Raw genomic sequence first — 15568 nt, 5'->3', positions numbered from 1 at the left:
TGGTTAGGCATAAAACTAAAGCAGTCTTTTAGACTCTTTTTTTACACTTGCGTAACAGAACAGCTGATTCGTTGTTTAGCTTTTTACCTGATGATGTCATTTCTTTTAACTTCTTCAAAGAAGATTTGGAAATCAGAAATCTTCGTTTACTGTTCATTTTACTAGCAACTGCTATTGGTGATTGGCATAAACTACGCGACCGCCACCAATGAAAAGTCGAGGAACTGCAGTGTTCTGGTGAATGACAATTGTGAACGAACATAATTCAGCGAAGGATGTCGCTGAGATTACACCGAACGACGAACGTGTGCTTGTATTTTTTGGATGCTGTGTGTGTTGTTTTAGAGTCATATTTTTCCCAGGTTTATGTTTGTAGATATAAAACTTTATCAGAATTCACTGGGATTGTATTGCGTATGCAAGTCCATGACCCAATGTGATGCAAGACACAGTTTTGACTTTTGAGCCGTTAGGACTGGAGTCCTAATAGGAGCTGGAATAGCGATTCATTCATGGATTGTACTTAGTGACCGTCCGTGATGACCAAGTCCCCTTGGTCATCACGGGTCACATTGGTCATCATAGGTCACATTGGGTCTGTTTCAGTCGCACTTCCTAACACCTCTAAACTCCTCTAAGATTGCTTCCATGTTCCACTTTCCAGTGGCAGCTCTAGCTCCTACAAAGCCAAGGAGGGCTGTGCTCGGTAATAGTAGAGCAGACGTCACACGACGGTTTTCCAACCAAGGAGAGGCGCTATGCCTGGAGGTACTTCTTCCTAACAAAACCTTAACAAACCTAATCTAACCTGACCTAACCTAACCTACAACCTACAACCTACAAACCTACAACCTACAAACCTACAACCTAAAAACCTACAACCTACAAACCTACAAACCTACCCTACAACCTACAAACCTACCCTACAACCTACAAACCTACAGCGCCTCTCCTTGGTTGGAAAACCTTTGTGTGACATCTGCTCTACTAATGTCCTCTGCTCCAACCTCCTCTATCCTGCTCTTGGAGAAGTTCAGAGGTGTTTGAAAGTGTGACTGGAACAGACCCCTTGCATGTTATTTATTAGTTTGGCACTATCATTTACTGTGATAATGATCATTGTATATTATCTAGATCATCTTTATAGGCACACAGGACATTGTATTGTATGACTAATCCTTCAATAAAATAAGGTTTGAACATATACAATTATAATAGGAAACTACTATTCAACAAAATATTCAGTATAAAAATAATTCTTTTGTGTAGCAGAAAGATGGGAATCATGGACGAGCTTTGGTCCAGTCAAACAATACAAGTTAATAATGCAAAGATGTCACCTTAATAAATAATATAATTGATCAGCATAAGGTTCTCATGGGTAATTTTAGAATACCAAAGCCATTCTTACCATGCAACAGGCAACTTCCAGGCAAATGTAAGATGATGCCCAAGAAATCAAGCTTATATATTATATAAATCTAATAGGTACCTACTACCTACCTACCAAATGAATATTGATATTCAAATTCATGTGCCTAACATTCTGCTTCATGTGTCTCACTTTTACCATGAGAGAATCCTGACACCTCATCTATACTTTTTCAGACATATATGAATAAGTGAACACTGAACTTGATGCTGGTGACTGGCAGTGCTTCAGACAGAAAAGTTGGACCACTTTTAAAGGAAATGAAAAATTCAGCAAAGCATCCAAAGGTATTAATTGGTATAATGGTATAATTGGTACCTGTAAGAAATGGTAATAGACATGATTGTGGACATAATGGTGTTACAAAAGCATGTGATGGTCCATAGACCATAAGTGACAGTTAGTAAGTACCTCAGCGCCAGTCTCTCTTACTAGAAGTTGTGGTTGCTAGCACACAGTTCTTTCTAATCTTCCTTCCATCAGCAGCTGGCACCCACTGGCCACTGATACTTGGCCTCGGAGGCGTCCAGCTGTCCTTGTCTCTCGCGGACGGTTTGCGATCGTAATATACAGCGGCTAGCCAGCGTGTGTCGCTTCATAGTGCGATGAAAGGGCAAAGCGGTGTCATCTCATGTATCGCCGTAACGCGGCCCCCTTAGGTTTACTGTTATAAATTGAGTTAGAATATTTGAATGGATGGATTGTCAGAGTCAGAGCCCGATGTTAAGGGCGCAAAATGACCTTAGTCGTCGGCGCGCCCTAAAGCCCCAATTAACAATAAAAGATTCAGAGCCCACGCTCAGCAGAGCTCGTTTTTCAGGCCCCGATCCCTTCCCCCCGGTCGCGCAATTCCAGGTGACTTGAGAATGTGGATGCCGATGTTTAACGCCCTTCAAAGCCGGACCTCCCTGTCCTAGGACGGTCACGGACGCAACTGACTTCAGCTGGCTACGGCTGCTTCCACCAACCGCAGACCATCCCCGTCAGGAGTCTCATAATATCGAGCGCTGGAGCGACACGAACCTGGGCTCTCACCACCGGGAGTACAACGCTCCACCAGCTGAAATACGGCATGGATGAAGTATTCCGGCATGGAATACCTAATCCATGAATACGGGACAGGCACTTGCCTGAGAGGCTTTGACCTAACTTCGAAAAAGGCAATTTGATCTTCTCCAACAAAAATTGTATCGATTGACGCGCCTGGACAAGCCTAAAACAATCAACGATGTTGTATCAAACAATGTATCATAACGATATATCAAAGTTGCTACGCTGCGACGATTTTTGATAAAATACTTACCAAAAGCCGGGCTCCGACCCTAGAATCATTGGCGTGATCCTAGCGGACCAACTGACCTGAGGCCTGAAAATTGGCCATTTTTACGTTTTGTGACCGCAAACAATGAACAAAATTGTTTTCTGTGAAGGTCTGGCTCAATAAGCGGCCAAAAGGAAGTTCGTACCCTCGCCATAGATATGTAGAAAACCAATGAAATAGGTCGGGGGATAGTTAGATTAACCGTCCACTGCTTAGCATATATGTAGAGTATAACAAATGCTTCCTACCACTTGCATCTTTTTTAGGTGTCAGTCTTATCACATGCAGCCACACCACAAGGCATATGCATTCTTAGAAAATGGATCATGGCCATATTCCACATTGGTGCATTTCCTCTGAGGTTCTTCGTGGAAAGGTTTCAGAATATATTTCTATATTTCTCCAATATAGTATTTATCCGATGGTAATATATTCCTCCGCTTCTGCTGTTCCAGGGAAGGAGATGTCGCGTCTGCAACATTTTGGTGCCGTCTTTGAGAATAATAAAGGAGCACATGAAGCTTTGCCATCCAGATGATGTGAGTCTTTTTAAGTCTTAGCTGTATTCCTATCAATAACTGTGCCATGAGTTACCTCTCATGACCTATCTCTGATTGTTTCAGCCATTTTATGTTCAAAATTTGTTCATTAATTTGGTTCGCGCATGTGTGGTGGTGGTGGTGGTGGTGTGTGTGTGTGGGGGGGGTCCCTTCTGTGTTCCGACCCGCACAGTCGGTCGAATTTGCTCTGAAGCACGATGATTTTTTCTCCTTATCCATCTCAACTTCTTCCACTTCAGTAGATCATTCGGAAATGCTGGATCGATCGATCGATCGATCGACTGTCGCGGTTGTCAGAACCCGGTCGGAGTAATTTAGCTACCTACTCGTGATTGCGATTACCTTGGGTCTTATGTCAGTGTTAGTAATCGCGCTGCTTGCCACATGAAGTCGGTTAGCAGGCTGGGCCGGGTGCGGCTACGCCAGTTAGCTCCACTAAATTACAATTTATACCGTCGCCGGGAATTTTAATATCGGGTAGTCGACATAACAACTCGCGCAACAAGTATCGGTTAGCGTGGGTTCTGGGGTGCAGGGAACCCGCCCATCCAGAATAGCTGGACTTGACTATTGGCCGTTGGGGATGCCTTGCGGCTTACCATATTGCTTCAATGAGTATTATTAAGTAATGTTCATTAGCATTAGTCTGAAATTACCCTTCTTTTCTTCAGTGTTTTCCGTGCGACCTCTGCAGCTACGTGGGTTTCAACTCTCCTGCGCTGTGTCACCACAAGAAACAATATCACAAAGTGCTGCCCAAAGAGCAATTAAAGCTCGTAAGTTCTGTCTCTAGAAATCTTGGTAGGTTACGCTGTTTTTTTTAACTGGCTCAAAGTTCACTACGGTCATAAATGCATGTTGTTATATGCATTATTTTGTCATGTAAATTAAAATGGTTTAAAACATGCAAACCAAAGTGCCTTAACATTAATAACATGTAGACAAATAGACAATATAATGTTTAGTGACACCCCTTTGGAATGCTTAAATCATCAATATTTCCTCATCTGTCTGTCTGCCTGTCTATCCATTCGCTCATTCTCTCTCTCTCTCTCTCTCTCTCTCTCTCTCTCTCTCTCTCTCTCTCTCTCTCTCTCTCTCTCTCTCTCTCTCTCTCTCTCTCTCTCTCTCTCTCTCTCTCTCTCTCTCTCTCTCTCTCTCTCTCTCTCTCTCTCTCTCTCTCTCCCTCTCCCCTCTCCCCCTCCCCCTCCCCCTCCCCCCCTCCCCCTCCCCCCTCCCCCTCCCCTCCTCCTCCTCCTCCTCCTCCTCCTCCTCCTCCTCCTCCTCCTCCTCCTCCTCCTCCTCCTCCTCCTCCACCTCCTCCTCCTCCTCCTCCTCCTCCTCCTCCTCCTCCTCCTCCTCCTCCTCCTCCTCCTCCCGCTCCCTCCCTCCTTCACACCTTTCCTCTCTCTCTCCTGCCTTTCTCCCTCTCCATTCTCATTTGTTGCACATTATTGCAGGCCTGCCGAGAATCGACTCGAACTGGTACATCACTGAATCCGTGCACGGCTGAGTTTAAGCGTGCGGCTAGCCTGCGACAGCACCTAGCAGATGTGCATGGCATCACGGAAGCTAGCCATGAGGTCACGAAGGAGTTTGGATCGGTAGATGGTGAGCATAATGGCACCTACAACATACGAGCGAGCGCGAAATAGGAAACGGAATCTTTCGTCGATTGACTAATGTGTGATGAGATGCATGCGATTCATTCGTACGTTTAAGCGCAATTCATGTAGAAGGTAACGCATTAATTGGTTAAAATCTGCGATTTACAATTTACATACAATTACTTGTTTTTCAGACTTTAAGAGATGGAAGGAAGTGTTTGAGGACGACACGTGTGCAAGATACAACGTGCGCGGCGGGAAGCTGAAAGAAGGCGAAAAAAACGATCATATACGCCTGCTCACGCTCAGGGACTTATGTGTCGAAGGTCAAAGGTAAATGCGATTTGCAACTAAAAATGCTTGTTTTTAAGACCACACATTCGGTGGGCTTTCAGGTTGTGCCGTGCTAAAAGCATCCAGTATAATTCACTGTATTGAAGTGATTTGATTTTTTAGGTGACTTAAATAATATCTTAGTGATACTTTAAAGTCGGTCCTGATGCATAGCTTTTATGTATTACCTAAACTCAATTGAAAGGTACCATCTTAGACATACACTAAGAACTATATTTACACGATATTGTGTAAGGTTATCCAACAGAATTAACAGGCAGTGACAGAAAGCTCCCAATGGTTTGTGTGCTTTCTAGGAGTCCGGAAGCGGCAGCTGAAATCCCAGGGATCTTCCAAGATGGGTAGTACCTGCACGGCGGTGATGTGTGCCAGGACATCAGAAGAGGGCAAGGTCAGCGTGACAGTGCATCCGTTCCACTACGGACACGCGACGGACAAGACCGATCTGCCTTATATACGACTACCGAAGACAGTCAGGGACTTCGCACAAGGTAAGTCGAATAACCTGTCTCACCTAGACTGAGCATCCGCATTCTACACACGAAACAGCTAGAGGAATAACACATACAAAATCTCTAGCGGGGAACTGAGTAACAAACCCCGACAAAACATTTATCTGATCGATGAATGTTGTGTCAGGGTTTGTTGGGATTTCATGAGCCTTCGCCAGGTCTGCGGGATTGCCAGTTGGAGTCTGTTCTTGTCGATAGTTCTGAGTGGCGTCCGTTTCAAAGTCACCAATCAAACCGGCTCTGGAGTTTGGTTCTTTTTTCGTCTAGTAGGTGCTAGTTTTTCATTGGATTCAACATTAACTTGCGAAGTAGAATTGCAATTATTGGTGTAAAAATATCCCTTACAGCAGGCAATGAGTCAGGAACCCAACGAGACGGATGAAACTCTCAACACAGGGAATTTTTGTGATGTTCCAATCGGTAGCTTCCGAGACTGAGCAATGAGCATGTCTCTGAAGCGGCGATCAATTTGTGTTGTGCAGAGAAACTCCTGAAAGGAGAGCCCGCGTCTCGCGTCATTAATGACATCCGTAAGTCCCTGGAGGAAACTGGTGATCCTGCCACTCGCCGTGGGTTCTGGATCGGCAGAAGAGATCTGCGGAACATGTGCAACAGTCTCAAGATCAGGCCACAGACCGAGACCTCCACTCAAAAGGAGCGCGTTGAAATGTCGAGTGAGGAACTGGACAATAAAGAAATCCGTCCTCCGAAAGAGGTTTGTTTTATGATTTTTTTAGGGGAATAAATTGGCGCTTGTAGTTGTTCGGTTCTGGATGACAATACTATAATTACTAACCGATCCGTTATCGCACCAGCAGAATTCATAACTGAGTAAAGAAGGAGGCTCGTGTGCATTTAATAAAGTATAATATGACAATAGTTTTTAATATGTCTATTTCTCTTGATGTAGTATGTAGTTAGTTATATGTTGTCGCTGAGTCTGCATGCTGAAGTAATGCGAGTCATGAACATCTCCAGGTGGACGACCTGTGGCAGGAGCGGAAAAAGCTGTGGCGAGGGCCCTCCGCCCGGCTGTCCGAGATCCGGCAGCGTCACGCGGCGGCCGCCGAGCTGGTCGCCGCCCGTACCGCAGCGGCTCACCGCCTGTCGGACGCGGCCCGACCCACGTGGCTGGTAGGCCCGTTCGCCGAGACGGACCACCAGTACATCCGCATCGAGCAGCACCACCGGCTGTGTCCGTTCGGATGCCAGCTGCGCTGTGAGGACTGTGGTGTGTGCGCGCACCAGTTCACCTGTCAGTGCCAGGATTGGGTGTCCCACAAACTGCCGTGCAGACATATGCACTATCTGTGCATGGTGGTGGAAGACCTGCTTGGTCCTTTGCCTCCGCCGGACCAGGAACAGGACAATGTGCCGGGGGTCGCTGAGATAGACGACACGCCAGGCGTCGCTGAGACGGTCGATTCGCCATGTGTTTCGCCGGCTCGCGAGCTACCTCCGGTGACGCCTTCTGCCGGCCGTCCCGAGGAAGGTGCCGCAAGACGACAGCAGGTCGTCACTAAGATGCAAGGGGCATTGTCAGCGATCGAAAGACTGCCGGACACTCTAGCAGAGGAGTCTTACCAGCGCATCCTGGCACACTTGGCCGTTTTAGAACGCCTTGTGGCACTGGAGGTGCGTCCTCAGACACCAGTGCAGGAACTCTTGCCTCCCACGGAGAACGGGCAGCAGACCTCCAATGCCAAAAGTGATCCCCATCCCACCCCTTCCTCTAAACGCCGGCAGCGAACGGTACGGTCTCGAGGACGGAGCAGGGCAAAGAGCTCCACGGCACAGCGAGGTGCGGTAAATCTCGTCGCGAGTGATGTTGACCTGGAGAACCTTCTAGTGGTTCAACAGGACCACTGCTACTGATGTGGGGTTATGGTGGGCTGAATTTGTTTTCTGTGCGATTTTGGTCCGTGTGTGACATATTAATGCTGTCTTATGTGTCGCTTCGGAGCGCCGTTCTGCGAATTCATGGTCATTTATGTTGAAGGCGACGTTGCAGTGTCCGATGCTACTACAATGTGTTAGGTCGGTGCTCGCAGTTACCCAGAATGGCATAGACTTGTATACTTCGTTTTTCGATATCATTGAAGGATCGTATGTTTCTCTCATAATGAGCTCAGATATTGTTTAGTTCTCTGTGTACATTGTACAGGGTGTCTCAAAAGTTCGCTTACAGGTACCAGTCATGCTTTTTTGTCAATAATTCTGAATCAACATGAAATTAACAGTCGAAATTTTGCGTGGGCATTGGTAACAACCTTCCTCAAGCAGCTTCATTGTTTTCAAGCGCATTCGGCCCTTCATGAGCTCACTGCCGTCGGGAGGAAAAAAGCCGTAAATCGCATTTTTATCGATTTTTCGTTTTTGATATCGTTGGAAAGCTCTTTTCATGATGCGTTTAATGGTACTGCTCAAACACGTGTACACTCAAAAATGAAAATATTATATATAATATAAAAATTCAAAAACGGATTTGTTACATCAGGGATAGCAAAACATGCAGGAAGAAAGCCGTATCCTTAAATTCGGCAGATACGGCATTTATACAAAATTTCAAACAAAGAATGTGGAACTGATAAGTCAGGAAGAAAGCCGTATCTTGTAGATACGGCTTTTATTTGATGGTGGCCTGTGAAATATGAGCCGAATCGTTGGTCCAGGCAGTTTGGAAGAAAGCCGTATCTACTCATTTAGCATGGCTTCGGCATATCCTGGACGGAACAGTTGAATATTTACACAAACATGCTACGTGATCGTAGCAATATGTGCCCATTTAAAGGGGAATTTTAATTGAAATAAAATAGGGAGTGAACTTGAGAAGTTTGAAGCCAACAGAACTTTGCCAACTCGGTGGTGTCAGCAGGGTGCCGGGCATTCAGCATTTTGATGTGCTAACCAGCCGGGGGCGCCAGTATAATCCGACCGTTCTTTTCCCCAGCTTCGTTTAAAATCCCAATAAGAAATGCCCCACCTAGCCTCCCCAATGATTAATTTAGCCTCCCTGTCCCCACCCCACCCCACAACCAAAATAGCATCATGTTAAGTTCGACCCGGTAATCATCATACTAGACATGCAGCTCGTAGCCGGCACGCTTAGTACGACGACCTACAATCTTTGTCTTAAAACCGTTGAAGATATAGTTGAATAGGTACCGTGAAAGGTCGATTGCTATTGCCAACCTCGTCACATTTATTGTGATAATTGTGACCACGCCCATGTATCTTTGGGACCGTCGTCCCCTGTCACTTCCATTCCTGATCAATGACTTTACTGTCTTCTTTCCATCTCCATCATACCCATGATGCTCAATCATATTGGAAAGTTAGGCTACCTTGTAGCACCCACACAAGCCCAACATTGTCATATTCTACGGGCAGCTGCCCAGAGCCTACCAGCACAGCTGTGGCCGGTGGAGGATGCAGCAAGACGTACCGAATAGCCCTCTGCTCTGTTGCAGTAGGCGCTGTAATCAGAGCCCTGTGAATACGAGTGCACATTGGGGGGCCTTTTGAGGGTGCGCCCTCTAAAGGGCGTTCCCGCAGACGTGTGGAGCTCTCAGCAGCCAGCAGTCTAGCGATCTCCGACAATGAGGCGGCATTTGCTTACACCATCAGCCGCGGCACAGTGCTGTCGCCCTAGATGTTTCGCACAGGCTTTGTAAATGCAGTTTCTTTACGGGAATTCCTGAAGTTCTTACACCATCCTCTATTTTGGTTCAGGAGCCGGGCGGTTCCGTGCTTGTAGCTGCGCACCACGTGACTTAACAGTCCAGTGTAATCGAAAACTGAAGCACCGTACAAAGACAGCATTCGTGATTCCCCTTGTCGGTTGCAGGCACGTAGCCAGGATTTTGCTCAGGAAGGGGCCACAGGTCGCGGCCTAGTGTCGTGCCCCTCCAGAAAAGGAAAACTCCTCGGATTTGGCCCACTATTTTTTGGGGTATGGTGCAGCGTGTTTTTTTAATTTAATTTTATTTTTCGTCTTTAGAGGCCCTGTGCCCCTGTGGCCCCTATGCCCCCTCCCTTGGCTACGTCCCTGGTCGGTTGGTCAAGCTGCCTTTTGATGGCACCCTGCGCAATCAGATTCCAAGAGCCTAAAGGTACGACAATAATGCGATTATTCATGGATGATGTAGTTTTAAAATGGGTATCATGTTTGTTTTTGTATCGAACGTTCAATTTAATATCCATACTCGAGAGCTGAAGCAGTGGAACGCAACCAGCAGCGGAACTGCTTTAGTACTTTTATTGACAGATGTGAACTGTCAATACAAATGCACCGATGATGCTGCTTTTTGACGACATATGGTTAAACAAAAATGGCGATACGGCTTTATTCCCGATCGGTTAACCAATGTATCAGAGATACGGCTTTTTGCATGACAGTATTGCTCAGGTGTCTCGTACGATGCGGCTTTCTTCCACGATACGGCTTTTTTCGTGAAAGAAAGATTCCGAAAACTCGGGGTTGAATTGGAAGCAAAAAAGTTTTTCGCCTTTTGCTTTTAGGTCAAAATAATTTCCCTTTTATAACCACTTTCATTGGATGTAAAATTTCTTTGCGATCACTGCAGTATGTTTCGTTTTGTTATCGAGCAAAGTTTACGAATTTTATAACAAAAAAGGCGTTTTTGCCTCTCCTAAACAATTTTCATTTCGAAAAGTACCCCAGATACGGCTTTTTTCCTCCCGACGGCAGCTCACAAAAAGGGTTCACCTCTGACCATGGATCAGGCATGAAAATGGAGGTCGCATACTCGGGTCGGCTGAGAAACTCTCTGCTTCACGAGTAATGGGAATGGTTAGGTCGGAAATGACACATGGCAAAGTGTCGGCGAGGATGAGTACAACATGATGGTCATCTAATAAAAACGGTGGCTAAATTTTTTGAAGGACAAAACCATGCGAGACTAACAGCGCTTTGAACGACCCTTGTACCGCAGCAGACTCGTGCTCCGGAAAGCAGCTGAAAATGCAGTCCTAACTATTGAAAACTGACTAGAAGCTCACAGACAGAGGTTACCCAGTTTCAAAAATTGCAGGTCATCATAAAATAAAGACAAAATATCATTTAAAATTGTTTATAATATCTATAACGCTAAATTTTGAGGGAAAATAATGCGAAAATCGTCAATGCCGAGGACAAGTGACCCTCCAAAAGTGTCAATTAATGTAAAGTTTTATCTAACGAAGTTTCAAGAGGCAGATCTGGAGCAAATAGCTTTCTTTTACACACAAAATCCGGACAAAACCGCACGATGGACAGCTGGTTTTGGCCGTTTACAAAGCAGAACCTCTCCTGAGGAAAACACTCCGGAACCCAGCGAAGGTCTTGGCATTGGGAATGACGAGCGTTCGGGATTTGCAAATTTTGCAAAATGTGTCTAAGAAACAGATGGCCGACACATTCTGCTACGATATGCTGCGAAAAATTTGCCCCTGGCACTTCCCATTTGTTCAGGAGTGGGGTTGTTTTGAAAAGGAAAATGGTGCTTGGGAGGTCGGCGCCAGTCATTCATGAAGGAGTTAGCGCCAGAGAAGACCTACAAAATACTCACGGATGGTGTCGATGCAAGCTATCGGCTTTCAGGGAGAAGCGGATGTTGCCGGGGAGCTCGTCAAACCTAAATCCGACGCAGAAACTGCGGGGGATTCCCCTACAAGAGCTTGAAAGCTGGAAACCTTTTATCAGCCTCCGGCAGCTGACGGAGTGACGAAAATCGGTATGGGCAAATATTTTTTGGAGATACAGCAAAGGGTTTGGTTTCCAACCTTCCGAATCAGTTGTCAAAGCATGCATATTTGTCTAGTGTACACACGGACACCAAAAGCTTAGATTTTTGGCCGGTTCTTATATGCTTTATTGACATGGGAAATGTGTAAACGAACTTTTGAGACACCCTGTAAGTGTACAATGTACAGGTCTCGCGGGTTTTAGCGGTAAGTTTTGCACTTAGAAAATGTAGTGTACTTCAGGCTGTATCTTCGTCGTCTTAAGCTTTTATGTGTTGAAGATGCGATCGACTTGTTGGTTCACAAGCCGGCCGTGATCGTGTAAAATGACTTCATCGTAGATCGATTAGTTTCTGAGATATAACCGGAAAGGTAAAAGTGCAAAACCTACCGCTTAATCTCGCGAGATTCGTACCTTCCTTGTCAGATTGGGGCTTTTGGCTGCAATAAAGCGTGGGGTGTTATGAAGTTTGGGTTGTTTGGGTGTTATGAACTTTAAAGTGCGAGCTTTAGTCTTTCAAAACTCATGTCTTCAAATGTATGTTTTTTAATCATACAGTATTGTTTTTCAGTTCAGTACGGTGTGGCCAGCGTGGATTGCGGCGTCTGTTACATTGCAAATATAAATAACCTCTCATATTTTTGTCTCTTTTTCGTGAACAATCTTGAACGTATGGACATTCTTAGGAAGCACTTCGACATTTGTATGCGTTATGGCTAATTTTTAAGCTGTTAACACTATTTCTGAACTGCGTGCACTGCTGACCTTGCTGGCATGCTGGCACTGATTTACTGCAACCCTACATTAAAACGGGCTGATATTTTTTGGACTCCTGGCCTGAACCGTATTTAGGAAAAAAAACAATTGGTCTCAACTGCACACAAAGCGCAATTTACGGTCACTGATTGTTATTGTGTTATCGTTCTCATTCTCCCAGAATATGCTGCATTATTAATATATTCATTTTACTTCACCATAGAGCACACAGTCGTAAAAATCGCGATAAAAATGTACGTCCCAGCCTGAGGCATACGAACCAACTACGCATCAGAAAATACACAGTCTCATTTGAGCAATAAACGCATCATATTAGCGCGGGTAATTTAACGAATGGTATCTGGGTAATAATGTACCGGTACTCAATTGTCCAGCGGCCAGTTCAGACACAGACACTATGTGATGACTGATGACGCAGTGATGACGTCAGAGCTCCCCCCAGAGACTGCCACCGCGCCGCCGGATCTTGGACGGTCACACAAGGTCAGCTGGCACTGGCCATTCAGAACGATACATGGAACAACAGTGAACATTGGACAATACGAGACACCGGCGGACAACGCTATCTGAGCGGGCGATGCGCTCCACTGATATAACGCTAGTCAAACACACAAAACGCAACAAATCACAATATGATCACATGTAAAACGCCACAAACGTTAATTCTTTACTACGTCTATCACAGCATATCATAATACACGGCCACTCAAGGATTCATTCGCAAAGCGTAAATAAATATAATAAATAAGTCCCAAAGTGAAAACCACAGGATCCCGACTTGAAATATCCAACAATTCATTAATCCATGAATCCAATCCTAGCCTGTCTTACTTAGTGACTGATCTCGTAGGCGCCGAGCGCGCAGGCGCAGGCAGAGGGCAGTTTGAAGGTCTCGATGGCGAACGGCGAGTAGTGATCGTACTCGTCGTACACCAGGAACCGGTGCACCACAGACTTCTGCAGGCAAGTGGACTCGTAGCAGCTGGGCACCAGCGGGCACGGCTCCCCGGCCGCCGAGCACTCCTCCAGGCGCGCCGTCTGCGTGAACGTGTAGTCGTGCACCTGGACGTTGTTGACGATGACCCTCCACTTGCCGTCCGTGTCCTGGGCGCGCAGCGGCCTCACGTAGCTGGTGGCGCTGCTACAGAGGTAGGTCTCCTCCTCCAGGCTCTGCAGACGGTCCACGGAGCTGGCTGTGTCGGCCAGCACGTCCTGGTACTGCAGCACGAAGGTGTTGTAGTGCAGCGCGATAGCCTTGGCGATCCGGTGGGTCGGGTATTCAGAGTCCTCCAGGCACCAGGCCTTGGTGGTGTTCTCAGAACAGGCGGGCGGTGCCGGCTTGTGCACCTTGCCGTAAGACGGCTGAGGGTGTCCGTAAGACGGCTTGGCGTGTCCGTACGCAGGCTGGTGTCCGTATGCGGGCTGGTGATGTCCGTAAGCGGGCTGGTGATGTCCGTACGCCGGCTGGTGGTGGCCGTAGGACGGCTGGTGATGTCCGTACGCCGGCTGGCGGTGGCCGTACGCGGGCTGATGGTAGCTGGTGGGCTGCTCATATGCGGCAGGCTCTTCAGCAGCGGGCTCGGCAGCAACAGGTGCTTCTACAACGGGCTCTTCGGCAGCCACCTCGGCAGCGGGCTCTTCGGCGGGCGCTTCCTCAACGACAGGCTCTTCAACAACGGCTTCAACAGGTGCCTCAGCGGCGGCTTCAGCAGGGGCTTCCTCCACCGCTGGCTCCTCCACCACCGGCTCTTCTACCGCAGGTTCTTCGGCAGGCGCTTCGGCAGCGGCTTCCTCCACTGGAGCAGCCTCCTCTACTGCCGGCGCAGCATCCTCCACCAGCTCCAGGGTTGGGCCGGCCGCCGTCGGGGCGGGCGTGTACGACACCGGGGCCGGCACCGGCTTGTCGCCGGCGGCCACAGCCGCCAGCAGCACGAACAACTGGGCACAGAACAGCAGTGTCACCGGCGGGAACAACGAGGCACATAGCAGTACAGAATCACCGGCAGGAACAACTGGACACAGCAGCACAGTCGCTGTTGCCAGCAGCGTGAACAACCGGACACACAATAGCACAGTCACCGGCACCGCATGATAAATGTCAATTGATCGACCAGTCAGTCTATGATTGAGTTCTGAGGCGTTCGAAAAATAGCAATGCATAGAAAAATAGCGTGTCCACTGTCCAGCATCATGCCACATCAGCGTCTACATCTGACCGGCGATGATATGTGTAAACCAAATATTAGAAAACAAATTTGAACAGCTGTTATACCTATAATATTATTTAAATATGTTTGAACAAATACCTAAGTAAATATTTGGATAAAATAAGAGAAAGAGTCTAGGCAATCTGCTCCTAAGACACACGTCAATTGCTTTTGACTGGCTTAACATAAACATTAAAACATAAAACAGACAACATTCACGATAAACAGACTAAAAATGATAGCCAGTTCATTGTACAGTTGCTGACCACTTACCGTGACTCTGAGCATCCCTGGACCGCGGCACTGTCGACTGGCGTCGAGCAACTGATGACGGTCCTGCGGCCGAGCCGGCTTTTATAGTGAGCGGGACGGAAACTGACGACCAAGGACCCGCGCGGTAATGTTACGAGGACGGTCCGCGGCGCGGCGCGGTGGATCCATTCGAATCCGTATAGACTTGGTAAAGTCAATAAAACAAGTAAAAACATTGATGTCTAACGCCCAGTCAGCGTGAGCGGCCACGCACTGCGTTCGCGTGAGATTCGCTTCTGGTGCTAGGTTCCTGTGCATGTTTGCAGTCTCACCATTCGCCAGTTACGCTCTTGTGCGTGAATGTAGTTTCCGAATGTTATTCTGGCCATTCTGGCAGTCAATCTCTGCTAAAGCTGAAAAGTGACTAGTGACTGAGTATTGCTAAGTTCCGATCAAGTGCGGTGTTGCCGACAAACTGCACGCATTTAATGTTGCGGCTCATTGTCTGCCCCAATTGTAGCTGCCGGGTCGGGCCGACTCGTGGTCCCGGCCGGCGCCGCGCCGCGCCGCCGCCGTTCCCCCCCCCCCCTCCCCCCATGCCCCGCCACGCCGCCGGCAGATGGGCCGTCCGCGAGAGAGTTTATGGCAGTGATCGGGTGACGGGACGCTCCTGTCTCCCGGCGACCGTGTCTTACAGCTGCAGTTGTATGAAAGGATGCGCTGTTACCGGAGGGACTGACCCGGGGGGAGGGGGTGGGCTGGCGTGGCGTCGCACGTGGAACTGTGTCCCCGGCGGGTCG

General features: G+C 47.5%; 2 protein-coding genes across 3 annotated transcripts; one reads left to right on the top strand and one right to left on the bottom strand.

Annotated features, from left to right (window-relative positions):
- The first annotated feature begins 300 nt into the window (after positions 1–300).
- Positions 301–7676, top strand: LOC122387405. Of its 2 annotated transcripts, XM_043377570.1 has the most exons (9): positions 301–313; positions 1609–1719; positions 3209–3292; positions 3985–4089; positions 4774–4924; positions 5115–5253; positions 5571–5765; positions 6269–6501; positions 6765–7676. In XM_043377570.1, the coding sequence occupies exons 7-9, from the start codon at positions 5612–5614 to the stop codon at positions 7659–7661; spliced, it is 1284 nt and encodes a 427-aa protein (XP_043233505.1). In that variant the 5' UTR covers positions 301–313; positions 1609–1719; positions 3209–3292; positions 3985–4089; positions 4774–4924; positions 5115–5253; positions 5571–5611; the 3' UTR covers positions 7662–7676. The 2 variants fall into 2 exon arrangements, with proteins under 2 accessions (XP_043233505.1, XP_043233506.1); XM_043377571.1 differs by lacking the exons at positions 301–313; positions 3209–3292 and having other exon boundaries at positions 1611–1719.
- Positions 7677–12483: 4807 nt separating this feature from the next.
- Positions 12484–14804, bottom strand: LOC122387387 (skin secretory protein xP2-like). The gene is made up of 2 exons (XM_043377537.1): positions 14790–14804; positions 12484–14247 (listed from the first exon to the last, which is right to left on the bottom strand). The coding sequence occupies exons 1-2, from the start codon at positions 14802–14804 to the stop codon at positions 13141–13143; spliced, it is 1122 nt and encodes a 373-aa protein (XP_043233472.1). The 3' UTR covers positions 12484–13140.
- Positions 14805–15568: the final 764 nt, after the last annotated feature.

Source organism: Amphibalanus amphitrite, unplaced genomic scaffold, assembly GCF_019059575.1.
Source record: "Amphibalanus amphitrite isolate SeventyFive unplaced genomic scaffold, NRLGWU_Aamphi_draft 000285F_arrow, whole genome shotgun sequence".
In the NCBI taxonomy this organism is placed as follows: domain Eukaryota; kingdom Metazoa; phylum Arthropoda; class Thecostraca; order Balanomorpha; family Balanidae; genus Amphibalanus; species Amphibalanus amphitrite.
The sequence above is the reverse complement of the archived record's forward strand: the minus strand, read 5'-3'. Positions and strand labels throughout refer to the sequence as shown.

Bases quoted from the DNA above. Each gene is read 5' to 3' on its own strand.
- LOC122387405 (XM_043377570.1), top strand. From the start codon at position 5,612: ATGGGTAGTACCTGCACGGCGGTGATGTGTGCCAGGACATCAGAAGAG. The intron at 5,766-6,268 runs GTAAGTCGAATA...TGTGTTGTGCAG, and splicing joins AGTCAGGGACTTCGCACAAG to AGAAACTCCTGAAAGGAGAG. The intron at 6,502-6,764 runs GTTTGTTTTATG...GAACATCTCCAG, and splicing joins AAATCCGTCCTCCGAAAGAG to GTGGACGACCTGTGGCAGGA.